Below are 18677 nucleotides of genomic sequence, written 5' to 3'. Positions count from 1 at the left end.
AAAGTCTGATAGGGTGGAGGTTGGTATCCGGCTAAGATTATTTTTGTTACTTGTTTTACTATTTAGTTTACCTTTATTGTTATTCATAAATTTCATCACACTTTTTTATACTATTTATGAGTTTTTTTTATACTATTTCAGTTAATTTTTACTTTTATCTACAACACTTTTAGAAAAAACTTTTCAATTTCGGTAAAATAAGCAAATTCTAAATGAAGGCAAAGATTATTTTTGCCAATTATTTTACTATTCAGCTTATTTTTACTACTATTTATGGGTCTCATTGCACTTTTTGATACTATTTATGAGTTTCACTGTATTATTTTAATTAACTTTTACCTTTATTTACAGTACTTTTAACAATTTTTTTTTTCAATTTCAACAAAATAAACGGATCCCAAACAAAGCTTTAATGTGGTATAAAAAATTATTACTTTTAGATGTATCAATTATTTTTCAAAAATAACGACAATGATTAAATTTATATAATACAAAGATTATGGACTAAATTGATATATAATGTAAAAAATAAGGACTAATTTTGTAATTTATTTTATTATTAATTTACTTATTTGTTTATTATTGATTTTGCCAAAGTCTGTCAGAGGAGAGAGATGCTCTCTCAAAAACTAGAATACTATGAAGAGTAGGTACTAGAAATTCAATTAGTTAGCATGAGCACAAAAATTAATGCTTGTTGCACCAGATAGTCTTGAAAACCTTATCAAAAAAGAAAAAGAAAAAAAGATAGCCTTGAAAACCTTGTATTCAAAGATTTCAATTATAATTTTGAAAATAAAAAGAAAAAGAAATTTATATGTCCAGTGTATACACAGGGTGTATAATTAGTCTTTTACAAATATGGTCCGCATATTTCACTGCTAGTTCCTGGTTATCCGGAGGAACCATCTTTTTCCGGTTACTGTACCGACCACTTGATCTTGGTGTTTCTTCACTCCAAGACATTTCTCTCTCTCTCTCTCTCACCCACACAAACCACAAGCACAGTTACAGTGTGAAGTTGTCTGGTATCAGCGAAGAATCAAATGGAAAATCCTTCAGATGAGAAAGATGTAGTCAAAGAGCCACTGTTAAACACTTACAAGACCAAGGGTGGCTTCAAAACCTTGCCTTTCATCATAGGTACCTCTCCACAACCGCAAATTTCTTTCATACCACGCATAAACGCATGCAAACACAACACAATAACCATACAAGCATATAAACATATATGGGGTTTTCTTTTTCTTCTCTCTCTCAACCTTATATGTTGTCGTTGTTGGGTTTTTTTTTTTTTTTTTTTTTTTTTTTTTTTTTTTTTTTGTGGCAGCTAATGAGGCATTTGAGGGTGTGGCAAGTTTTGGGCTAATGCCAAACATGATACTTTATTTGACAAGAGAGTTTGGTATGCAAATAGCCAGTGCAGCCAATGTGCTGTTCCTATGGTCTGCAGCAACCAATTTCATGCCGATTCTTGGTGCTTATCTCGCTGATTCTTATGTGGGTCGGTACCGGATGATCGGCTTTGGTTCCATCGTTAGCCTTTTGGTAACAATTTCCAATCCTATTTCACACTATTTTTTGTCACAATAATTTTTTTTGCACCTTTGTTTTCTCAGATTTGTTAGCTTTCTGAGTCAAGATCACCTGGTCAGTGGGACCTCCTCTTTGCTGTAATGACAATTTTGACATTTTATGGACATCTTATTATTCTCCTTTGATGACATATGAAAATGGCATAGAAGTAAACATTATTTGCCAAATGTCGAATTCCCTTACGTTTATTTATGCTTTATTGCATGAAGCCGGCATTTCAATTTCCTTTTTTTTGCTAAGAAATTTGGTGTGAACCACAAGGTCACACTCACACCTAGTGCCAAAGATTTACCAAGAGGACCGCAATATATACCCCTTTCATTTCATTGTAGGTGAATCATTCAAATTTTCCGGTTTTGCCTTAAAAAAGAGACCTTTACTAAGCTGCAAAACCTTTGACATCTTATATCCTATTAAATGATTCTTTTATATAAAAATCAATCTGTACAACACACCACTGTGTATTGCAGGCTTGCGGCATATACTTACACATTTGTTCTTTTAATTTGTTCTCTTAATCGATTCTCAAAAAAAAAAAAAAAAAGTTGTTCTCTTAATCAATGCCTCAGGATACCCATAAATTAAATAATTATCCAAAATTTCCTTTTGTAATTAGAAATAAGAGTAGTTGTTATTGTAAATGTCAACAAGGTATATGGAGTACATGAACGTGTGTCCATATTGTTTTAAACACACACACACACAACATTCATTTAGATTATGTTTTCGCTGAACTAGTATGCCCTGCATGAAGTGTGCTCGCCTTTTGTGTCTTAGAAGTTGTTTATTGTTTCTCTTACAAGTGATTGCGTCCTTGTCACTAGTTTTTACTAAAAGTTTGGATCTGGGCCCTTGCATTTGTCTCCTCTCATCTGAATAATACTAAAAGTTTGGTGCTGCATCCTTGCACTAGTTTTTACTAAAGGTTGCTGTCAAATTATTGAAATACTTTCTAGAAACCAACTTAAGCTTCATTTGGTCAAAAGTCATCTAATTGAGCTACAATTATGTACAACTGTTTCTAATTTTCTTTAAGTGAACAAAACAAATGGTGAGTTCTAATATCTTTACAGGTGAAAATTACAGAGTAAATTGAGATGAAGGGGGGGGGGGGGGGGACAAATTATGGAACATTGAAAAGTTAACATTTACCTCCCTGTGGGTTCTGTTACATGTTTCCAACCTAAATTGCGGTATTGAAAATACAAAACTTAAGCTATTTTGTAAGCAGCATAACTATGGTTTGAAGTTGCAATTCAAGTGCAGTTTATATTTGGGGGAGGGGAAGCTTTGTTTTTATTTTTGGTGGGGGGGTGCGCTGATGATATTTTATATTGGGAGCTATTAAGAAAATTTTGTAGTTAAGCTAATTCTTATATTTAACATGGAACATGTATATTTGCACAATTTATAAGTCAGAGTTTAAAAGAAAATGAACCCTTCATGTGCACATCTTGAAAATTTTATAATTTGATGTATCACTATCCCCACATACCTTATCCCATATTTGAATTTGGTTACTGTGGCTTTCTCAAATGAAAATCAAATGAAAATTGATTCAATTATGTATACACGAGCATGGAAGTGTTCTTATTCATGCTTCCTGTGTGTTCTTTATACCTGGCACAATACTGATGGGAAGTAGAAAATGCCAATTTGGATTTTGTGACGACTTTTCTTGTTGTGTGATACCAATTTTTGCCTTCTGTTTTTCTGAGCATTCATTCTCTTCCATGAGTAAAGCTTAAGCAATACTGTTAAAATTCAGTTCATTCCAGGTCAGGGGATTTTTCTGTAAAAATGGAAGTTTATGTTGGACAATATGCTGGCCACATTACTGATTTTCATGTGGAGACTAAACCTGGCTCTGAATTGAAATGGGTGGCATGAAGGGGTCTGGCAAAAAGTTTCACTTATAATTTTGAGTAATCTTAATTGTTTTTCACATTACCATAGGAAGCTATGTGCAATACAAATATGCTAAATCAATGTAATTTTATATGTAACAGGGAATGGTTCTTTTGTGGTTAACAACCATGAATTCACCAGCAAAGATTTCATGCAGCCAAAGTAGTAGCAGTTGCAACTTCTCAACAACATTCCAACTTCTACACTTATATTCTTCTTTTGGGCTGATGGCTATAGGAGCTGGTGGCTTAAGGTCGTCCTCCTTGGCATTTGGTGCGGATCAGATAGACAAGAGAGACAACATAAGAAATGTGGCGATGTTAGAGAGATTTTTCAGCTGGTACTATGTTTCAAAAACTGCATCAGCACTCATTGCTGTGACTTTTATTGTGTATGTTCAAGATAAGATGGGATGGATGGTGGGTTTTGGAATCCCTGCCTTGCTTATGTCCTTGTCTGTCCTTTCATTCTTCTTGGCTTCTCCTTTCTACATCAAGTTGAATTCTGATTCAAGTTTGCTTACTGGATTCACTCAAGTTCTAGTAGCCTCTTATAAAAATAGGCGTATGCGATTATCATCCCAGGCCACACCTGAAATGTACCATCATAAAAATGGATCAATGCTCCTTTTGCCAAGTGAAAAACTAAGGTATCATCAAATTATCATTTTATATTGGTTATGTTTTAACTTGTCAGATCAGATTTCATATTAATTTTTTGACAAGCATACTGCAAAGGCCACTTCTCCTTGTTTATTTTATTGCTTAGTCATTACAACCTGAAGTTGGAGCACCCTTTTTTAGCGTATAGAATAGAGTACTTCTGTCATTCAGAAATTGCTGTCCCCTTGGAGGTGAATTGTCAATCAATTCAAGTTGGCCTGAGTTGGAAACAACCAGTTGGATGCATGTAGCATGCATTCTCCATGTTTGTCTTCTTCTTTTTTTCCTCTAGTGTTTGTTTATCATTATAAAGCTTTTTTGGATGCCTGTAATTTAATTATTTCAATCACATTTGTACTATTAACACTATGAAAAATCTTTGCGCACAGATGCATCATACTATAAACATGAAATTTCATAACTCTTATGAGCATCACCTTTCCATGCCTTGACTTCATTGACTGCCTAGGTTTCTGAACAAAGCATGCATTATAAAAAATCCTCTACAAGACCTAAGCCCAGATGGAAGGGCTACAGATCCATGGAGTCTTTGTACAGTTAATCAAGTAGAAGAGCTAAAGGCATTAATTCGGGTAATCCCATTATGGTCAGCTGGAATCATGATGTCTGTAACTATCAGTCAGAACTCTTTTCCAGTACTCCAAGCAGCCTCCATGGACCGACACATAACTCCATACTTTGAAATTCCTGCAGGCTCCTTAAGTGTGTTTCTGGTTATAACTATAACACTTTGGGTTATTTTGTACGACCGCGTAGTTCTCCCTCTAGCATCAAAAATCAGTGGAAAACCATGCCGTCTCAACGAGAAAAAAAGAATGGGAATTGGACTCATTTTTTCATGCATGTCAATGGCAGCAATGGCTGTTGCAGAGAGTGTTAGGCGGGAACTTGCAATTGAGGAAGGATTTTCTGATGATCCACAAGCCGTGGTGAGCATGTCAGCAATGTGGCTACTGCCTCATTATATCTTTGCCGGCTTGGGTGAGGCTTTCAATGCAATTGGGCAAAATGAGTTCTATTACTCTCAATTGCCTAAAAGCATGTCTAGTATAGCCACCACCCTTTTTGGATTAGGGATGTCTGTTGCAAGCTTAGTAGCAAGTTTTATACTGAGTACAGTTGATAATGTTACCAAAAAAGGAGGAGAAAGTTGGGTTTCAAGCAACATCAATAAGGCCCACTATGATTACTACTATTGGCTTCTAACTTGTTTGTGTTCGGCTAATCTCATGTATTTCCTTTTCTGTAGTAAGGCTTATGGTCCTTGTGAAGGAGAGAGAAGTAGGGGTAGGGTTTTAGATGAAGGAGAAGGGTAAGTGATGAATATTAATTGTTTTAAGAAAGTTTAAATTTGTAGTTCTTTCCATATGTATGTTCTTAATCAGATTATAGTAATCGATGTATATAAGAGAAATTGTTAGTATCCGCACAAGTACACATTATCTTTTACTTGACTACATATTTCACTATTTATTTATGTATATTGATAATGACCCTTTATTAAGTCCCTTAATCAAGACATATCAATTATCTTTGATTTAGGCATGATCAGTGGCCTATAAGTCAACACAATAAGTCAATTATTGTGTGTCTATAATATAAGTTCTGTTTGTTTCAACATTGACAATTTTTGAAAAATGAATTATTTTCTAAAAATAATTTTTTAGAAAACTATTCCATTTTCTTAATTATATATGGTACTGACATTAATTTGAGTTGGAAAACTAGCTCTTCATTCCCCTTATTTAGCTTTGCATAATATAGAGTTGTTTTCCTTATTTAGAATCGCATGAAATAGAGTTGTATTCAAGAAGATTTTAGTGCAAAGCAAGTCTATTTTATACTAAACTAAATAAGGGAACTCTATTTTATACTAAGCTAAATAAGAGAAGTTAAAAGATAGATAAAAAAATAGTTTTTTTTAATATTACCAAATACAGAAAAATTATCTTCAGGTAAGGTTTTCTATTGAAACAACGGAGCATATATCCTATTTCGGGTGTTGTAACTCACAATTCAAGGTAGAAATACGTACTTATCATAGGGTATTCTATATTGGGTTTTTGTAATTCAAAATTTAAAATGCACTCAACAAAGGGTATCCTATATTGGGTTTTTGTAATTCACAATTTAAAATCAAAAAATGAACTTAACATTATGGATAATTATGAATATAGATCATCAAGCCAAATCATGTAAACCCTTGCTTTTGCTTTCTTCTTCTCTCTCTAAACTTTTTAATTTACTTGGGTTTTTTTTTCTATTTTTCTTTCCTTTCCTTTTTTCCTTGATAATAAATATTTACTTTTCTCTGTAATTTTGGCATTTCAAATTCTATTGCATGTTAACAATATTCCCTGTGACAGTCTTGCTAAAGGGGAACCTTTATGCTGGGCATTAGGTATGCCTTTACCGATTATAGTAACTACTTGACATTCACCTCTTTGTATTGTATATGTTGCAGATATTCTAGTTCAGACTTAGACTCGAGTTTGAGTGAGTCTTAGCTTAGGTCTAACACTTATTGGTAGCCTGCTTTTTATTCTCCATTGGTACCTCTACGTTTAAGAATCAAGGAAAATTTCCAAAGTTTGGAGAGTTTGGAGCTGAGACTGCAGAGACACATGTGAGTTAAGCCGGATCAGTTTCCAGAGAATAAGATCATTCCGAAAGGGCAAAACAGTGATAATTATTTGGCTCCGAGGGTTGATTTTGAATGATTATTAAAAATTATCAGCCACTATCAGCCACTAGGTTGAACCTTACGTACCCCCTGTGAAAGAAGGAAACTTGAAAGTTCACTATCTGGACAAGTACCTTGGAAAAGGATCCTTTCCTTAGTCAGCACCACATTGATCCTAACGAATAATGTTGAATGCGCGATTCTTTTCACAATTGAATTTTTTTAATAAGATTTTGGCACCCTTTCTTAAATTAATATTGTATCTTTTTTTTTGAGATAATAAATATAACTAATATCTTAAAACATTTTTTTTTATGGGACTCAAGACCAATAATCTCTATTCAAAGTGTATTACCACTTACTGTGACGTACATTTGAGCTTTCAGTTTTGTAGACCAATACAGTACTGCAAAATTATTTTCAAGGGAAGCAAATTAACCTTACCTACAACTTCAAGACTAGATTATAAGCCTTTCGATTCTATATTCAACCTTTTCATTTTTCATAATTTTACTCATTTATATATTATTTCATACATGTGAGTGCAGAAAGTGGCAAAGGCAGATATGTTTTATATATTGATTCAGCAAAAAAAGATAAGTTCATATATTGTGTTGTTTATAGTTATGTACTAGCATACAGACAAGTAGATTATCAAAAAAAAAAAAAAAAGCATACAGACAAGTAGATCTTGATGCATGAATCATGATAATGTTCTCGTGTAAATCATACCACGTGCATGCACCAAAGAAATTAAACAGATATTTATTTATTATAAGAAAGCCTATGTACACACAGCATACTATATCATATTTTATTTCCAGTGCACAAAAATTTATAAAATCCGAGTTCCAAGTAAAAGAAAAATGGAAACAAACAAAAATTTTAAACATTTTATATATATAATTATTGAAGTAATATATTTAAGGGTGACTTATAATAAGCTAAGAACTTGTAAGAAATTGATCTTCCTTTACATCAATAATAATGTCCTTAAATAAATAAAAAGTAACAACAACATTCAACTAAATCATAATTGTAGCATGAGAAAAAATCAAATTAATATGTGAGCCCAAGTCACCAAGTTGAAGCTTAAAAAGATATATAATATCCTTTTACAAGCAGTCATTTTCGCAGCTCTCCCTTACTCCATAAGGAAAGGTCTACTCGGCAAAGAACTTTTTGCAGTCTATCCTTTTTTGGCATGTGAAAGGTAGAAAATTGTTTCAACAGAGAATAGCAGATCATAGGGAAGCTTTTGTAGCCAAAAGAGAGAGATTTTTCTTTCTTCGTCGCTTTGTTTTTTTGTTTTTTTTTTTTTTCAATTGAACTTCCATCTAGTAATCAAAGCCATGGAGCACATAGTGGCAGAGGAGAAGTGCATGAGTTCGAACGAAAACAAGCGACCCCATCAAGCTGCAAAAGCAAAGACCGGAAAGGGTGGTTTTAGAACCATGCCTTTCATCATAGGTACTAAAATTTTAACTTTTATACATATGCACCCACACACATACTTGTATTATATGTGAATATATATATATATATGCTCAAAAACATTAACACACACGCGCGCACACACACACATATATATATATATATAAATATATGTTAAACTGATTTGTTGATTTTCATTTTTTTGACTGAGACAGTGAATGAGTCTTTTGAGAAGGTAGCGAGCTATGGGCTTATGCCTAACATGATACTTTACTTGATTGGGAGTTATAACATGAAAACAGCCAGTGCATCAAGCATTCTGTTAATGTGGTCAGCCATTTCCAATGTCATGGCCATTTTTGGTGCTTTCCTCTCTGATTCTTATTTGGGTCGGTTTCGGGTCATCTCACTCGGATCCATCTCTAGCCTTCTTGTAAGTCCAATTATAAGTTACTTTTATAGGTTCTTTTTGTTCCCAGGGGATAATATATTTTCTAGGAAAATGTATTTTGGGAGTAATTTTCTTCAAGGAAAAAAAAATACTAAAGACATGACAACCTTTTCTATATAGATGTATATTTTTATTGATATATAGTAAGCTAGGCTTTAATACTCATAGAAAAGTTAACCATTAGTACATACATGTGGATCATGGCTTGTTTGTTTTGATGGACAATTTTGGGAACAGGCAAAGCTTAGGTTTCCAATTAAATTCAATGTAACACAAATGTTATTATCTTCTCTTAACAAGAGTGAAATTCAATGTTTGATTAGTGAATGCTACCACTTGATTGAATTTAATTGGGAATCTATGCTACAACACATAAGGAACTGTATTTAAATTTTTCTCATCCGGGAAAAAGTTAGGAAATCATTTTCTTTCCTTGGCTAACAATAAACGCAGGATTTATTTTGACAGTCGACACATGTGGGGCTTCTTTTCTTTAATTTTTCTTGAGTAATTTTTGGTTTTTTTTTTAAGGAAATCTTTAGTTGAACAAATGGAGGAATAGTTTTGATGTTAATTAGATAACCGGTACTCAAATCTGGTATTTCTTAACAGGGGATGACTATTTTATGGTCGACTGCAATGATGCCACAGTTGAAACCTCCCTCCTGTGACCAGTCCAGCCAAGTATGCAAGTCTGCTACAGCAGCTCAGTTGGCTCTTCTGTTGTCTTCCTTTGGGCTAATATCCATTGGAGCTGGTTGTGTTAGACCATGTTCCATAGCCTTTGGTGCAGACCAATTGGACAACAAAGATAATCCCAGCAATGAGAGGCTACTGGAGAGCTTCTTCAATTGGTATTACACTTCGATTGGAGTATCAACAGTTCTTGCATTGACTATAATTGTGTACATTCAAGATCAATTGGGATGGAAATTTGGGTTTGGAGTGCCAGTAATTCTTATGATAATTTCTACTCTAATATTCCTAGCTGGAGCTTCTCTTTATGTGAAAGTGAAGCCTAGTAAGAGCTTGTTTACTGGGTTTGTTCAAGTTCTAGTGGTGGCATTCAAGAACAGAAAGCTTAGTCTCCCCCAAAGTAACTCTGATCAGTATTGCCACAGCCACGATTCGAACTTCCTTATCCCAACTGATAATTTAAGGTATTCTTTATTATTACGATGCTTGACATTATTGATATGTGATTCACAATTATGTATACTACTCTTGGCTTTGGGAACTTCTTAAATTGTTTTGGACTATAATTTTCCAGTGAATTAGCTAACTGCTGGCATTGAGTCATGAATAATGATTCCCAAAATTATGCTGCCTTTTAAACTCTTTCCAGGTGTCTAAACATAGCTTGCATAATAAGGGATCGTGAGAGAGACCTGAATCCGGATGGGTCAGCTTTAGATTCATGGAGTCTATGCACAATAGAAAAAGTAGAGTCACTCAAAGCTCTCCTTAGGGTCATTCCCATGTGGTCCACAGGCATCATTATGTTTCTGTGCATGAACCAGAACTCATTTTCCACACTCCAAGCAAAATCCATGGATAGACATATCACCAAAAATTTTGAAATTCCAGCTGGATCCTTCACGGTGTTCATGGTTGCCACACTAACAATATGGGTTGCATTCTATGATCGCGTAATGGTTCCATTACTGGCAAAATACACGGGCCGGCCCCAAGGCCTCAGCACCAAAGTCCGGATGGGGATAGGATTGCTGCTTGCTTGTGCAGCATTGGCAGTGGCAGCAATAACAGAAAGCATAAGGAGGAGAATTGCAATTGAAGAAGGGCTTGTGGATTCACCAGGTGCTGTGATAGACATGTCAGCCTTGTGGCTAGTTCCACAATTTGCCTTGCTCGGATTAGCTGAGGCTTTCAATGCAATTGGACAGATAGAATTTTATTACTCTCAGCTCCCCAAAAGCATGTCTAGCATTGCAGTGGCGATTTTCACACTTGGGACTGCTGTGGCTAACTTGGTAGGAAGTCTTCTGGTGAATATTGTGGATGGAGTTACCAGCAAAGATGGGAATGAGAGCTGGTTGTCAAGTAATCTTAACAAGGGTCACTTAGATTATTATTACTGGCTAATAAGTGTCTTGGGTTTGATTAATTTTATTTATTTTGTTGCTTGTTGTTGGGTTTATGGACCTGCTGAGAACCCAAAAACTAGATATTCTGAGGACATACAAAACGACCAATTTAATTATAGGGAATTACCTTCATCTTAAAAGTTTGTACCCATTTGTAATGGCTATGGCAGTTATTAACATATAGATAACTGTGTACTGCTTCTATGTTCTCAATTCTTAAGTTTTCTTCTTGCATTTCTTATGACATATGTTGACATGCAAACTTGATTTGGTTTTTCAGAGGACATATTGAGTCATTTATTTGCTTCCTTTTCCTGTGTTTTCTAGGAATATAAAAAAATTCTTTGTTTTCTGCTCTAACCTTAAGATGCGAACAATTAAAACATAACACATTAGAAAGTTCAAAGAAGAAATTACCTTTTTTTTTTATTAGCAAAAGAAGAAATTACCTTAAGTTACATCTATACGTAAAGAGCAACGCTAATGATACAATTCCTTTAATAAATTTTTTGACAACTTGTTAAGGAGACAAATATAATTGTGATTGAAGTAACATTATATGAACCAACCATTGATACTACATTTATTATTGTTAGATCTATTAGGGCTCAAACTTGTTGTAAAGCCCACACTTCTATAAGCATGTACTTGCATGCCAAGTGACCTAAGTCTACTAGGATTAGAATAGGATTAGCTTATGTTTTTCTAAATACTGTCTGATGTCTATAATTGGGTTGTGAATATCAATTCTATCTGCTTTCTTTTAACATGGTATCAAATCCATAACTTTGTAACCTTCATAAAGAAATCCCTTCACTGTGCCAATCGTCCTACATGTTTGCTAATAATAGTTATTCAGCCTATTAAACATCAATCATAGTCCTATCCCTTCCTTCTCAATCAAAGACTTAGAGCCGCTATGATCTTCCATCAACCACTAGCATAAATTCGCTAAAGTCGTTACCATATATCCAACCAAGGTCCTATCCTCAGAAATCAACTATAGACACTCTATTTTGTACCCCCATGACCTGAGCCCTCAGTTCCCGATAACAACAATATAAAAGGCGTTTAAATAAATTTTAGCCAAACAAAATACAAGAGTTCCCAAACCAACATTAATCCTAAATTATTTTGGTTTGAGATGTCATTTAATTGCCACCTCAATAACGCATAAAAAAAGAACTCAAATTAAAGCTTCATATGAAATTAGGGGTCCTAATCCAAAATTTTAAACTTTAAAGGAAAAAATTAAAATGGTCCCAAACTTTAAGGATGTAAATTATAATTTAGTCAATTAATTATCAAGTTGATAACATTTTTGGCAAATCAATAATATTTTTTATTCTTAAATTTATACCACCATAACCCACATACAATTTTTTAAGAAGAATAACCTCACATACAATTGAGAAATAATATTTATTATTATTATCCTGTTTTCCCTGTTCCTTTTTAACTATGAAAAGCATATTTATTATTTCTCCTTTATTTATTTATTTATTTTTATACAAGATAGAATTTTTACTTTAGCTTAATCTAAGTGTATGTGTGTGTGAAGCTCCTTCATGGAGACTTGGACGCCGATCTTTACCCTCCACACCCTACAAATACTTATACTTGTAGAGTGACCACCGCACCAAAGTACCAAAGGTGCGCGGTTATTATTTTTCCTTTAGAATTAGACAAAGACGACATTAATATTCTCGGTGCTCATTAAGCACAATATATAATGATTGACCCACACATCTTTAATTGATTAGTATAGCCATAGGCCCACAATTATAATTGATTGACCCACTGTTTAGCAATTAACCCTAGGGTCTTTTCATTTCCATTGTGGTCAATCTTATTTATATTTCATTCTTTTTTCCTTGAAAAATCTTCTCTATATTAATTTTTGAGTAAAATGGACTCATTTTTTGAATCTAGAATATTACAATTTATACCATCTATTTGTTTATGTTTAGACCCCCTTGAAAACATATTAGTTTAACCTAATGAATTAGCCAAGTATTTATTTAGGTTAATTATGAGATCTAGGTTAAATATATGCAAACATATCACTTAGTGCGGAAAAGTAAAGAATACAATAATATAATGACCCAGAAAATCCAATAAAACCAACCGTTTCAAGGTAAACCTAGGGAGGATTTAACCTAATTATCCTAAAGGTAAACAAATTCACTATGATAGAATGAAAGATTACAATATATATGAACCCTATATCTAAATCTATCTCATGTAGAACTTACAAACACAACCACGTGCAGCTCCAACTCCACAGACTCTTCTATCTTGAATTTTCTGAACACAAATTCCCCACTTGTAATTTTGAGATCCCACTCAAATGTTTAGCACACACTCTCTAGTTTGTGACCCTAAAGATGTATAGATGGAATTTCGGATCCATTGGTTCTAAAGATGTATAGATGGAATTTTGGTAATAACTTTGAAAGGAGAAGGCACAGTACCTTTTAGATCTCACAAGAGCACCTCTAAAGTCTCTTTAAAACATGCCTTAGGGTTTTCTATAAATACTTAGTGAAATAGATCTAGAACCCTAATCACTTAATGGGCTTGATGAGCTTCAATTAAATTCTACAGAACCTGTCTTTTGATCAGTCGAACCTGTTCTCTCGATCAATTGAACCTTTCATTTTTTGAATTCCTGAACCTGCAGCTTCCTTTTCCTTGTATTCTGACTTACAACACCTTGAGTATTGTCTAATAAATCTTAAAGACTTTAAGATCTATATCTAGATAAGCTTGTGTTCACGGTTTGCCAATTGTTCTAAACTTTTAGAACCTAACACCATCAATTATTACAAAGATATCACTGTGTCATTTCTATTATGATACATCACATTTTGTCATTATTCCGCCTAAAAATAACGTCATTTTCTATTAAAAACGAAAATGATCTTTCAATAATAAATTTTTTTATAGGGCTTATTGGATCAGTTACTTGTAAATTATTGGATCAGTACACCATATTTATAAATAGAACGGATCCAATAATTTTTTCAGAACATTTATTTAGGCAACAGAAATATTTTTAAGAAATTTGGCAGTGCATTAGGCAAGAGAAGGTACCCATGGGTTGGGGAGAAAGAGAGAGGGGGGCTTTGCCAATAAAATAAGATCTTAAAAAATGATTCAAGAAATTTATTACTACTTTTTTCCCCCACAACACATCTTTATTTAAATTCCAAGTCACGTACGTACACAAAATAACATGAAAAAGGATGGGCATGCCTCCTATTTACCAAAAGGAAAAATAGGAGCAATAAACAAAAAACTTAAGTAAGAAACATAATCGGTGCTCAATTTCAATTGGGCAAATGCTTGATAAATTCAAGAAGAACCAGCACTGAATTATTAGTAGCAAGGGATGTGAAAGTGTCAGCCTCATTTGAGTTAGCAGAGCCTCCACCAGCTAAGTCTGAGAGAGCCCTAATAATAATGAAAGGTGTTCTTTGTTGAAGACATATCAATGCCACGGAAGCACTTTCCATGTCCACGGGGCTTACATTGAATTTGTTATAGATGAAGCTTCTGTATGCAGCATTGTCTAGGTAAATGCTTGCACTTGTTCCTCTATGGACTGTGGTCACCTTTGGTGTCGTGGACAAGCATGTCGTTGAGTTGATGCAGCCTTCTAGTACAAGGCCCTGAGTGACATGTAGTATGCATGGTTACAATCAATTTTAAAAAAAAAAAAAAAAATTGGTTGGTCAGGTTATCGATCAATTGAGCCATATTACACATGGATCACATTCTCTCTCTCTCTCTCAAGAGCTGTATTCTGGATTCATTAAATTAACACAATAAATTATGATTGACCACCAGGGATTCTTTGCATACATTCATTAGTATAGCAACCCTTTGGGCCTTTCCATTTCCATTAATTGAGGCAATTCTTCTCTATATTAAAATTATTATAGTAAAATGTACTTTTTTTTTTTTTTTTATAGAGTAAAATGCATTTAGTCGTTCAACTTTAAAAAATTATGTTAATATTACAAAAATGTCAATGCACCCTTTCCAGTTTGATTTATCACATTTTTAGCATTAACTCTCTTAAAAACGACATTAAATTTTTTATTTTTTATGTTGGAAAAAAAATAAAAAGAACTAATGGAGATGTTCATGGAAGGGGCATATTAATATTAAGGTCCAGCTGGTTCTTGAGGAGTAATTGTAGACTTGTAGTTAATTAGTTGTGTGACATTTCTGTGCAACACTGACTCTTCAAATTTCAATTTACAAAACAATTAACACATCAATCAATTTTATATGTATAAGTGAGTTTTGGTCCTAGGAGAGAGGGAAGGAGAGATTTAAACTGATGAGTACGTAATGTGATGTCCATTGTAGGAGGCATGGTTCCGACTGATTGTAATACCCATTTGGGTCAAGAATATAATCAATATTTTGATTCATATATTTTAGTTTTTCTTGATTGATGACAATAATATTACTCATATTGATGAGGATAATTCTAAAAGGATGATAAACTCGTCTACATAAGATGGGGGTGATGGTCTTAATAACCTCGTCAGCCTTACGTATGCACTCAAAGGCGTGGACAACGCCACCTCAAGGCTGACGACTCCACCTTAAGGCTGACGACTCCACCTTAAGACCACGACACCTATATGGGACGACCAGAATGCCTAAACAACATGGAAAGCTGACGGGAGGAAGTTGGAGGGGATAGAGAAACCCCTAACGGGTCTAATAGGGCTTTGCTTGGCCTCCACACATGAGTATATAAGGAAACATCTTGTGTCTCATGACTAACCCTAATTGAGGGAATCCTTATAAGGAAAGGATCCCGCAAGATGCTCACAATAATGAAGATCTTCCTTACAAGGAAAAGCCTTCTATGCCAAGGAATGAATGTCAACCCTACCTACTATAAAAACCCCAAAACCCTCGCAAACTAAGGTACGCATAATTTCATCCAACTCTGGCATTCTAGAGTTGTGAAAATTCTCTAACTTGACCGTCGGAAGATATTTGGCCAGTACTTCATTGGTACCCTTCATAGGGTCTTCTTCTTCTCTTTGTGTTGTGCAAGTCTTGTTTGGAGCACGTAAGGACCGTATAGCTTACTAACAATTTTCAACATCATCACATATAAAATGAAAAATATAGATAGGAAACTCTCTCTCTCTCTCTCTCTCTCAAATCCCAAACTGAATGTTAGGAAGCTTACCTCTAGCTTTTTGGAGATTTCAAAGTAGAGGGGATCAACAGAGACCCAAAAGGCATGCTCTCTTTGCTCAGGAGTCCCATTTATGGGGAAAACTTCCTCAGGCTGATACCAAATGTTGTTCAAGAGGTTATCATATGAACTACCATCTGTGACATTTGCTGTATAGTTTGCAAATTTTAAATACCCAATTTCTCTTGTGTAGTCTCCATTTGATTCGAGGGGTAGCTCATCTTCTGGCCCTTGCCCATACCTCTGCACCAAATGACACCAAAAAAAAAAAAAAATTGCAATCATCCAACAATATTACTTCAACTTATAAATCTAAATGAAAGATATGGAAATAGAATTATATAGCTTCTTCTATCTCTATTTTTTTAACTTCTCAAATAATATGTTCAACATTTCTAATATGAATATTTCAAACCTTTTATTGAAATAATATGTGATAATAATGAAACTTTTGTGAAAATAGATGTCTAAATTAAAATGAAATTGAGCTTAAATTTGAATGCACAATTGTGTCCACTTGTGATCCGCTTATTTTGCTGAAACTAAATTTTTTTGCTAAAATTAAAAACTTTTTGCTAAAACTATTATAAATAAAAATAAAAAGTAGCTGAAATAGTATAGTAGGGCTCATAAATAATACCAAAAAGTGCAGTGAGATCTATGAATAATAGCAAAAATAAGCTGAATAGTAAAATAAGTTGGCAAAAATATTTTTTGTCAAACGCACACGAAATCTCATCCTTGCTTCTTCCTCATGAAGCCAAAAAAAGCATAAAGCCAAAAAAGAATTCATAGGATACTATATTATCCTCACTTTTATGTCTAAATTAAAATGAAATTGAGCTTAAATTTGAATGCACAATTGTGTCTTTTTGGGATTCGCTTATTTTGATAAAACTAAATTTTTTTTGCTGAAACTGAAGACTTTTTGCTAAAAGTATTATAGATAAAAATAAAAATTAGCTGAAATAGTACAATAGGACCCATAAATAATACCAAAAAGTGCAGTGAGATTTAATGAGTAGTAACAAAAATAAGCCGAATAGTAAAATAAGTTGGCAAAAATATTTTTTGTCAAACGCACATGAAATCTCATCCTTGCTTTTTCCTCATGAAGCCAAAAAAAGCATAAAGTCAAAAAAAATTCATAGGATACTATATTATCCTCACTTTTATTATCTTTACTCATCATTGTTTCCTACTCATTTCCCATCAAAAATAAAAATAAAAATTATGGCCATAATATACTATATATAATTCATCATACGATAATTTACTACTAAATTATGTATTTTTACTACACCTCTCATCTTTCTCAAAAAAAAAAAAAAAAATTACTACACCTCTCATGTACATAAAGTACTGAAGCGGGTGTACAATTGAATGGTGGGACTAATATGAATATTGAGTATTATATAAGATGCTATATACAACTTCAAATCTTAATGTCAATATTACATTTAGTTGTCATATACAATGATTTTTTTTTTCTTTTTGTAAAAGTAATAGTTAAGATGAAGCTTTTCTTTTTTTGCAAGAATATTACTTAAGATGAAGTTTGTCTACAAATTAATTTCATGCCAATTACACAATCCTCAAAACTCAAAAATCTACCTGCCAACTCCAAAGAGCAGTATGGCCCCAATACTGAGGGATGGCCACATCTCCTATATTGAGGGATGGATTTGCATTTCCAGCAATGCCATAATGCACCACTCCTTCTATCTTGAAAAAGCTCAATAAAAGCTGAGTTGTTATACCTGCATTTATCTAGGTAAGACCACCCAAAAAAGAAAAGGGATCAGAGAGCCTCTTATAAAATTGAAGAGAGTAAATGAGAAAGCCATACAATGGGGGAAGCACCAAATAAAAGAGTATAATACCATGCCCAGTCCTGTCATGACTAGTATGACTTCTTTTTTGGCAATCTTTCCAAACCGAAATCTCCTTCCTGAGAACTCATAAAAGAAGAAAAAAGTGAGGATAATAACGAGAGAGAGGTATTTACAAGAGGGTAAAAGTTATTTCAGTTTCTCTATTATTACCAGCAAAATCTATGATCAAGTTGCTAGATGTGAAGTTTGGAGACTGAAGAAGAGGGTTCATTTCAAATAGGTTTGGAATCACCAACCCCAAATAAGGGCCATCTCTGTTTGCCTTAGCTATCATTTTTCGTGTCTTTGCTGATAAGTAGCCATTTGCTTGTTGTGCGCTAAGTAACATGAGAGCAGAAAGAAATAAGTAAAGAACTTTCGAAGTGATCATCTTCAGTCTGTGTGTAAGGAAGAGAGAGAAAGAAAGAGAAGGATTTGAGTGTTAAAGAGCTAGGGAGGGCCAACAATATTTATACAAGAATTAACGTGATTTTTCTAATAGATTATTTTTTTTTATTTTTTTAAAGAATACTAAGGCTATGTTCGGTAAAAGTTTTTGTTTAGTATTTTCAAAAACAAGTTTTTGAAAATAGTAAACAAAAACTTGTTTTTGGAAAAATAAAGAAAAAACAATTTTTTTTTTTTTGAAATAAAAGACAAGTTTGGTTAGTTGAAACTTAAAAAAAAAAATTGAAGAAAAAAATAGAAAA

The 18677-nt window shown here is 33.6% G+C and overlaps 3 protein-coding genes across 3 annotated transcripts; 2 read left to right on the top strand and 1 right to left on the bottom strand.

Moving 5' to 3' along the window:
- The first annotated feature begins 843 nt into the window (after positions 1–843).
- On the top strand, positions 844–5641 carry LOC142611618 (protein NRT1/ PTR FAMILY 1.2-like). The gene is made up of 4 exons (XM_075783706.1): positions 844–1143; positions 1331–1548; positions 3606–4153; positions 4636–5641. The coding sequence occupies exons 1-4, from the start codon at positions 1047–1049 to the stop codon at positions 5501–5503; spliced, it is 1731 nt and encodes a 576-aa protein (XP_075639821.1). The 5' UTR covers positions 844–1046; the 3' UTR covers positions 5504–5641.
- Positions 5642–8004: 2363 nt separating this feature from the next.
- Positions 8005–11042, top strand: LOC142614022 (protein NRT1/ PTR FAMILY 1.2-like). The gene is made up of 4 exons (XM_075786547.1): positions 8005–8340; positions 8520–8737; positions 9368–9915; positions 10101–11042. The coding sequence occupies exons 1-4, from the start codon at positions 8223–8225 to the stop codon at positions 10996–10998; spliced, it is 1782 nt and encodes a 593-aa protein (XP_075642662.1). The 5' UTR covers positions 8005–8222; the 3' UTR covers positions 10999–11042.
- A 3150-nt stretch (positions 11043–14192) lies between these two features.
- Positions 14193–18358, bottom strand: LOC142614000 (bark storage protein A-like). Its single transcript, XM_075786526.1, has 5 exons — positions 18139–18358; positions 17977–18044; positions 17708–17863; positions 16085–16336; positions 14193–14534 (listed from the first exon to the last, which is right to left on the bottom strand). Exons 1-5 carry the CDS (start codon positions 18356–18358, stop codon positions 14193–14195), a joined length of 1038 nt encoding a protein of 345 aa, XP_075642641.1.
- Between the last annotated feature and the right edge of the window lie 319 nt (positions 18359–18677).

Source organism: Castanea sativa, chromosome 10 (assembly GCF_040712315.1).
Source record: "Castanea sativa cultivar Marrone di Chiusa Pesio chromosome 10, ASM4071231v1".
Lineage (NCBI taxonomy): Eukaryota > Viridiplantae > Streptophyta > Magnoliopsida > Fagales > Fagaceae > Castanea > Castanea sativa.
This window is presented reverse-complemented; position numbering and strand designations above follow the sequence as displayed.